This window comes from Phytophthora infestans, genomic scaffold, assembly GCF_000142945.1.
Source record: "Phytophthora infestans T30-4 supercont1.33 genomic scaffold, whole genome shotgun sequence".
NCBI classification, from domain to species: domain Eukaryota; phylum Oomycota; class Peronosporomycetes; order Peronosporales; family Peronosporaceae; genus Phytophthora; species Phytophthora infestans.
This window is the reverse complement of record NW_003303726.1, coordinates 61,940-70,987: the sequence shown is the minus strand read 5'-3', so window position 1 is coordinate 70,987 and position 9,048 is coordinate 61,940. Positions and strand designations below refer to the sequence as shown.

The following is a 9,048-nucleotide window of genomic DNA, read 5'->3' as shown; positions in this document are numbered from 1 at the left end:
TAAACTTTCAGAAATTTTCTGTCCCAAATGTACCATAAATCGGACAAATACGCGCCACAAAAAAGAAATGCGATTTCAGGAAGCACAATAAGATATCAAAACAGTATACACTAGATATAATACTACTGCTTGCTCCGCATGGCTTCATTCAATATCTACTCCCCCTCTTCCCAGTGGGGCATCGTCTCACACAGATGCATGGCAAACCGCAAGAATACACTGCTACTGCTCCGGAAACGAACGTTTAACTTTTCTCTGAGAAGGGAATAGCTGTGTTGGAAATAAATGCGGAAGAAGCATCTGCGGCACTATATCACGAAGTGGCTGTCTAAGCCACATTTCAAGCTTAATGTAGCAAACAAACTTAAGAAAAAATACTACTACACTCCTGGACACAATTATACGGCCACCTCGTCGAGTGCCCATAACTCAGTCAATTTTTAATATTTGACGGTGCGGTTTTCACACAAGTTGCAAAACATGCTTCAAAATAGCAAGGATGTGCTAACGCTCGCGGTTTGCACTTAATAGGGAGGCTCACATACAAAAAAGAGATTTGTCAGGCTGAACACAATTTACGGCCACCATCGGCTCAATACAAAAACCTTTATACAATAAAACATATGTCATTTTGGCTGAATAGAAATTTGTATGGACTGAGTTTCTGAGGGCGATTAAATGGACACTAGGGATCGAGAGCTCAAAGTAGTTGCATGGGGGTGTACACAATACTGTTATATGTAACGTGTTGTACTCGCACCTCTGCTTGATCGATATTAATGGAGAATTTTTAAATGTAAGATCGCGACGACTACACGGTGTTCTCCATATGATCTGCTACAGTAAAAAAAATCTTTTTCCACACTTCCTAAAACTTCACGATACATATCGGATCAGGAGGAGTTCAGATTCATTGTCGTTTTCATTTAGCGGTATTGGGTTTCCCCCCCCAGGCAACTCTCGATCCCTAGTGTCCATTTAATCGCCCTCAGAAACTCAGTCCGTACAAATTTCTAGTCAGCCAAAATGACATATGTTTTATTGTATATAGATTTTTGTATTGGGCCGATGGTGGCCGTAAATTGTGTCCAGCCTGACAAATCTCTTTTTTGTATGTGAGCCTCCCTATTAAGTGCAAAACCGCGAGCGTTAGCACATCCTTGCTATTTTGAAGCATGTTTTGCAACTTGTGTGAAAACCGCACCGTCAAATATTAAAAATTGACTGAGTTATGAACACTCGACGAGGTGGCCGTATAATTGTGTCCAGGAGTGTAATAGTAGTAATAGTTAACAACTAATGCGGTTGAATGAGATTCAGATTAACTCGGGAAATTTAATGGGTGAGGGCAATCAGTTTAACTCGCGCGAGCTAATTTGAATCGAGGTTCACCTCATCTTAACTCGCGCGAGTTGATTTAAGTCGAGGACATTAACGCTAATGTGAGAATCGGTGAAATCATCAAAATGGTCGCATCATTGACTTTTAATTCGTTTTTGCGTGACGAACTTGAGGTCGATACGAGCTTACATCTAGCTTGTTCTTCATGTACTCGACAGGGGTTTGATCTACTTATAAATGGTAGAAAGTAGGTGGCTTCTTCTTCTTGTTTTGTTTCGACAGAAAGTTGAGATACGTAGAGTACTTCATGTACTCGTCCGTTTGCATGAGCCGCTGGAGAACGGTGTTCGAGCTTTGAGCACGTACAACATCGTCAGCAATGCCTAAGTGCTTAGCAAAATCGTCCAAAGAATTCCCCGCTTCAAATAACCGCTTCATCTCGGCTTTAGATAGAGACCTCTCCTCATCGGGTTCCTGATCCTCCACAGGGGTCTGGTGAGACCGCAATTGACGTTGGTGCTGCTCATTTGGTGAAGAGAGCATAGCTTGGTTCGAGTTCACGAGCGCGTTGCTAGAAACGAGGAGAGTTGCCATCGTGGCCGCGAACACGTAAGGAAGACGCATGTGTATAGCGCAGCTTGAGAGGTGGAGAGCAAATCTCAAAGTGAGTGGCTTTGAAAACTACTCCACGGGCGGGGGGGGGGGCTCTTGTGGAGGAGGCTATCGTAGTAATCGACACCCTGCACTTACAATCCATTTGTTTTACCTTTAGTATACAGTACAATGCACTGTACATAAGGTACAACATAGCGAGCATGGGAGATATCAAGTGAGACCTGCTGTGAATTCACATTTAGGTAGACCAAAATCGTAGCCTGTTTTCTACTCATGTCGTACGCAGGGATCTTTTGATTCGATCAGTGATAAGGTTCAGTTTTTTTATATTCAGAATTTTTCGAAGGTAATCCTGCTATCCCTTAGCTACTGTAAATGGTTTTCCAAACATTAAGCTAAGATGTAGTTTCCTACGAAACTGGCGTGCATAACTGATGATGTAGATTCCCCTTTTGTACGACCACCCGGAACTTTGTTCAGTCAAGTAGATATCAACGCCACGACTAATACTTTGAAGTATTATGGTGACACAGAAGTCCCCTTCAGTAAGCATAAAGGTCGTCTGATTAATTTGCATATGGAATCCACAGCGATCTTGTGCTCTTGTCAAAAGTACCTCAATCCAAATGATCCGATATAAAGGAGTATATTAAGTACATGCTACTCTTATTCAAGGGACTTCTTTACCTCACTTTCGGTACTGTAGATTTAGCTAAACCCGCCTGTGCCTGCATTTGGAAATATATCCAGTTGATTAAACATTTGCAAACAACTTAAGTTCAATATGGGCGATCTGTGAATAAATTTAGGGGTCTGTGATTTTCGCCTCCCATCCGATTACCCTTAGCTTCTATTCGTTTTATTTAGCGGCAAAATTGATGAAAACCGCAATACCGGTAGCGGCTTACATCGTCCATCTTGGTTGTTGACGCACTCAGACGGTTGGTGTGACCAATCAATCGCTTCGTATTTCAAAAGAGATGGTTTGATTAGTCACGGGGATTCGACTCTAAGTAATCGGACTGCCTTAGTGATACTCAATTGTGCTTTGGAAATGGAGTGCCAGCGTGGTCAGCGCATAAAACCAGGCGAACAATAAAACACGTAAATGTATTAATGCATGTAGGTCGAAGCAAATTTACGCAACACTGCCAAAACGGATGTCGATATTTAGGAACCACTAAATCCAGAACTTCATGCTTTTCATTAGAATTGTGAAAAAACAGTACATATTTCGTACTGCGTATATTACATAAAAGTGAGCGTTTCAGGGTCTGTCGTGTGTCAAAGCTTGATATTTTTATGGCCCAATCTATCCTTCGAGTCAGGTTTGAGGTCGGCTACGAGTCAGAGTACACATCCGAGGTTCTTACACTACTGTAGTTTCGGATTCGATCTGGATTATCTTTATAATACTTCGGTCAAATAGCAACCCCCACACCCGAGTGATACTTACATGCGCAAGGTCTATCCAGCGTTGAAGCCAGTTGAAGCGAAGCATCCTCCTAGCGTATTGACAATCTAACAAGCAGCAAGAGTCAATCTTCGGATCTGTCGAAGTAAGCATCTCCGATGTGATGATGACTATCTAGTGGAATATAACTGTACTATTTCATATAGAGAAATCGTATATAACTGGACTGGTTGGTGGAGAGTAACTCCTCTCCAGAACACCAGACTCTATAATTCATCACTTCTTCTTTTACCAAGTCCACCACAAGCTCTTCTCCTTTTACCAAGCCAGAGGACAGATGACGGATAGGAGGCGAGCTGGACGCGGCACTCCAAAATGTTATAAGCCCGACGCTTCCTACCAATAAGGGCGGCTCAAAAGCAGAGCGTCACCTGGCTTAACAGGATATGAACTCGACGCCGACAAGAGGACGCACGGGAGTCTACCATGTGCCACCGGCACCTCAAGGCCATGCTGCCCTCTATGCCAGCTAACGTGCTGCGCACGTTAAGCAGGACGTCTTCCCCGCGATGTTGAGCTAGAGGGATATCTCCCTAGACTTTCAACCCATCCCACTGCGTATTGATCCCGCTATAAGCGGCGCATTTGGGTTGTAAATGCGCCCACAATGATAAGCATTGCATATTGAGCACGCTATAAGCGGAGTACGTAGGCAGAAATGTCGCCCACGCATTGGCCCGCTACAAGCGGAGCATACGGGCTGTAATATCGCCCACTATAATACGCACTGCGTAACGAGCCTGCTATCAGCAGAGCATACAGGCTGTATTATCGGCCGATAATGTTGGGATTACCATACATGTATTACTATCTCACTTCTACTACAAACAATAATCCAGTATACTACCATTGAGTGTAAGGATAAAAGCAAGCCAGCGTGCCTCTGCATATTCAGGCAAAGTGCCATTTACTGTATGATCCAACAATAAAAAGTTTGATTCAAAAATTAAAGAAGATAATCCAAAGTAGGCAAGCCAACGATCCACTGCCATCGATGTTGCTGCATACTTGTATTGTTCACGAAGAAACATAGAGAAGAGAAATCAAAGTCCAGGCAAGCCACTGAGCCGCTGTACAATCCTAAAGAAAAAGAAATAAAGAGTGAAAATACACTACACACACGAAAACGTCAACTTGACAATGCAAACACAAATGATGCCTACTGCCCAATTCAACCAAGTGAAAAAAAAACTGTGTTGAACTCTGAGTTAAACGACCTCAACAAACTAATCTGAAAAGATAAGCCAAATAAAAATGAGGAACTGGAAAATAACTTAGTCAAGGTGAAAATGAAAGGCAAGAACAAAAATGTATAAGCCTCTGCCGTTAAAATGTCTCGACAGATAATGAATGGCATACTACCAAGACATTCAGCTTCCTGACCCGTAAAGATGTGCTAACAATGCCTCCATCTACGCTTACCGAGCAACAACATTTTTTTGCATGAGCAATGTCTCTGTCAATTGACTAAATAGTGCTCACTACTTCGAAGTATAAAAAAATCCGGAATACAACTCGAAGAGCCACTAGGGAGAAAAATGCCCCAAAGATGTGAGCTATAATAGGTAAAATGTGAGTGAAGTGTGTTCCTACTGAGAATGTTGCTTTGGTGCAAGCATTGTTACCTAGCTGCTCAATACATATTTATGCTACTTCACAAAAGAAATATAAGGAACAAAAACAAATATGCAATTTGCATGATGCAAATACAAAATTGCAAATTTCACAAAGACTGCCTAGCTTGTACGACAAAAAAAAACGCTGAGAGAGAAATACTTTAAGAAATGTATGAAACTGGGATGCATCAATGCCAAAAACTATTCATGCATTCGCCAAACTTTAACATTTATTGTTACTGGCAAAAGTTTCAAACATTTCCATAACCGTACCAAAAGAATGAATAAAAAAAAATTATTCAGCACTTTATGACTACAAGACAAGCCTACAAAAGCCTCTGTCTACAGAAAGCAAACTATAATTTTACTGCATCAATTTCATCTACAATGAATTCGATAGTTTGCAAATCTATCGCTAGCGCTTGTGAAGTAAAAATAAAAATTATTATAATTCCAAACGAGAAACAGCCTCTGGGGAGAAAAAGAACCCCAACGACTAGAGCCTGCGCACTTACTGCAAATATGATGCGTACGCTACCGATGACACTGTTTGATGTTATTTGTGCTTTTAAAAGCTGTAGCCTTTCTTCAAAAATATTTGAAAACTATAAGCTCTCAATAACAATAGTCAGAACAATTTTTCAATGACTGCAACACCTATATCAACCATTTCATGAAATTGGGAGGCAATTCTATAAGACCTCAGCAGCGAAAAACAAAAATCAAACCACACATTGTGAAGAAATATCCACATATGAAAGAGCAAAACAATGGCAGTTTAAAAAATGAACAAAGCTAAAACGCTTACACGATATATATAAAGATAAATACGGTGAACAGGTGTATCCTCAAAGGTTTCCTGAGTAGCCAACAACAGAGCGAACAGGTTTTGATCCTTAAAATTAAAGGTTTCCCTGAGGTAGCTTCTACAAATTCGTAAAGCTAAAACGATAACAGCAACAATTCAGCGAGCAGGTTTTGATCCTTAAAATTAAAGGTTTCCCTGAAGTAGCTGCTACAAATTCGTATAACTAAAACGATAACAACAACAATCACTACGGTGAGCAGGTTTAATCCTCTAAGGTTTTCCTGAGTTACCAAAATAACAATGAAAACAAGAAATCAGAACAGTTATTGCCAAATCAAAACGGCACAAGGTGACAAATCTGACAATGAAAGTCAAAGGAAAAAGATCATCAATATCAAAACAAGATCTACTTCTTGTTAATGCTCATGTACGTACAGGACTGTTATAAACAGCCGCCTGTGGTACATTAAATACTATCCGACAGATAGAGCATCATACACATTTCTCGATGTGGGAAGCTGTCGAAGTAAACATCTCCGATGTGATGATGACTATCTCGTGGAATATAACTGTACTATTTCATATAGAGAAATCGTATATAACTGGACTTGTTGGAACTCCCCTCCAGAACACCTGACTCTATAATTCATCACTTCTTCTTTTGCCAAGTCCACCACAAGCTCTTTTCCTTTTACCAAGTCCAACACAAGCGTCTTCTCCTTCTACACTCAAGACTTCCTCTCCACTATGGCCACCCTACTTTTGTCTTCACTCCGTACTGTACTGCCCTAGCAACTCTGCGCAAATCATCCCTCCAACAGGATCCATGCCATTAATAAGAATGATACAGTAATGCTAGTTTAGAGAGCGGGAGCTTTTTTTCACCGCCCCTGTCTGTGTAAACTTAAAGCTGGGATACCCGTACGGACGGGGCGGGCCGGTGGAAGCTTTCCGGTAGAACCCGTTCACTTATCACTTCTCAATTTTCTTGTGGCCAACAACTCACCTACGAACCTGATTATGAAGTCCCTCCACGCTGTCAATTTGGTCTTACTCCTGCTGCTTGCATGTTTTGCTCCTGCCCCCGCTACAAGGGAATTGAATCTGAGGGCCGCCGCTAGCGATTCAGCTCGCGTTGTCGACAGCGCCACTACTGAGCGGCTTCTAAGAGCCCACAGTTATTGGCAAAGAAGAAACAAAAAGAGGAAGAGGAAAGGGCAATCTCGATAAATTTCCAAGTCTGGAGAAGATCTTAAAAAAAGTACGTCAGGCAAATCTACGGAGCTGCAAGGAATGCTTAAGGCTGACGAGGCCCTTGGGAGTGCTTTCAAGACGCTAAAACTTAGTACAATGCGGATTGGCAAGGATGATACCAAGATGGTGGCAAAATTTCTGTCAAGCCGCAATTTCAAGATTTGGTTCCAGCACGCCGTCAAGATCAACAAAGATGATCCCTATGGCGAGATGCTTAAAGCACTCACAAATGTCTTTGGTGAGAAAAATGTGGCGATGATGATCCTAGCCGGGAACCTGTCCAGAAACTCGCGCGACGTCGCAAAGAAGTTAGAAAAGGCCCAGTTCTACAAGTGGTACTTCGTCGATAAGTACAAGACAGCAGATGAGGTTTTCACGAACGTGCTGAAAGCTGATCGAAATAGAATTCATGGGTATGGTCGGGAGAAAGAAATTTAAGGAGATAACGCGAAGTACGTCACGACCACAGTGATGAAATATTGATAAACCAAGTTTCCAGCACTTCTCTTGTTTTGGGCTAACATATAGTGGATTACGTATGAATCAATGTATGGGTTTTAAATCCAGTTTAGAATCCTTTTATACTCATACTATGTATTAATACTAGTTTAAAGTAGAAGTAAAATGTTTCTAGTTCATATTGATATGATGTTAGTAGATATTGAGTATATCAATGCCTTTGACCAGCCTGACGCTCAATTTATAATAAATAGAGGTCGTTTTATTAGATCGAGGTCGATAAAAATACAAATCGATCAATCTTTAACCCCTTGGTTCCCGGCGAAATGTATTGAAATCGAGATAAATAATGTCGTAACTTACGACATGTCCATGTCACTACTTGTTTGCATGTGGCATATGTTCGACGTGCGTATAGGTGTATAAGTTTTTGACAGGTTGCTCTCTCAGAAGTCGCAAGTTATACTACTTAGTAGCTAGCAGAAAACCCTGTATGTCGTAAGTTGCCCCACATTAGAAAGTACAGCGGGAAGATCTGCTGCACATCGGGGAAAAAGTGGTGCACAGAGCTGTTTTATGAATCCAGATCAGTAGAATAGACAGAACAAAAAGTACAGATGCTCAAGGAAATGTGTATTACGACATGACAAGCGCCCACACTCTTTTGATGTCACGCTGGCAAGCCTACTCTTGTTCACTCTCATGTTCATCACCGCCGTCTTCCTCATCTTCACGAAGTCGCAACTCTCGACGGGTCTTCTTGTGCACACCTGCCTTCTTCCCCGGGCGTCGCAAGACAACTCTCTTTTCCAGTGTTGCAGGAATGTTTTGGCCGCAGTCGAAGTCGTCGTGCCAGATCTCAAAGCACGTTTTAGCTACCCTTTGTACTGACGTCGTATCTTGCTGCACAGCCAGCACTTTGCATCGTCAATAGAACAGCGTTCGCAAAAGTAAGTTGTAGCAAACGACTTCTTCTTTCGATCCGTGCGCAACAGGGCACACACCTTGCAAGATCGCTGGCGACGCTTCTGAATGCCCGTAACGGTCACCCAGTCGTCGGCCTGCTCGACAGCATGTGTCAGACGTAGTTGGGGGCGCTTCCGCTTCTGGCTGCTAGGTGTCGGTGTTGCAACAATACCAGCGAAGTCCTCCACTTTCAGCTGCAGTAATTGGTTTTGCAGGACTCCGAACCATTCTTCTCGCTTCATCACCGGCGTTCCAGCGATACGTGCAGCCTCTTTGCGCGAAATAAACGCATTTACAAGTGCCAAATCCACGAAGCCTCCAAAAAAGCTTTTGTAGTATTTCTTGAACTTCGTAGACTTCTGCAAAGAGTACTTTTGTAGGCGGAGCTGATCATGCACATCAACTCCGCCCATCCAACGTTGATAGTCGGTTACAGCCGCCGGGCAGGGCACGGTAATTGTACCAACGCGCTTGACGTTTCGTGTAATAGTCGTCTCTGTCATTGCCGAGCCTGT

The 9,048-nt window shown here is 42.4% G+C and overlaps 2 protein-coding genes across 2 annotated transcripts; one reads left to right on the top strand and one right to left on the bottom strand.

The window, feature by feature from the left end:
- Positions 1–1,572: 1,572 nt before the first annotated feature.
- On the bottom strand, positions 1,573–1,965 carry PITG_14783 (secreted RxLR effector peptide protein, putative; the record flags this gene model as incomplete). Its single annotated transcript, XM_002898948.1, has 1 exon — positions 1,573–1,965. The coding sequence occupies one exon, from the start codon at positions 1,963–1,965 to the stop codon at positions 1,573–1,575; it is 393 nt and encodes a 130-aa protein (XP_002898994.1).
- Positions 1,966–7,147: 5,182 nt separating this feature from the next.
- Positions 7,148–7,546, top strand: PITG_14782 (RXLR effector family protein, putative; the record flags this gene model as incomplete). The annotated part of the gene is made up of 1 exon (XM_002898947.1): positions 7,148–7,546. One exon carries the CDS (start codon positions 7,148–7,150, stop codon positions 7,544–7,546), a length of 399 nt encoding a protein of 132 aa, XP_002898993.1.
- Positions 7,547–9,048: the final 1,502 nt, after the last annotated feature.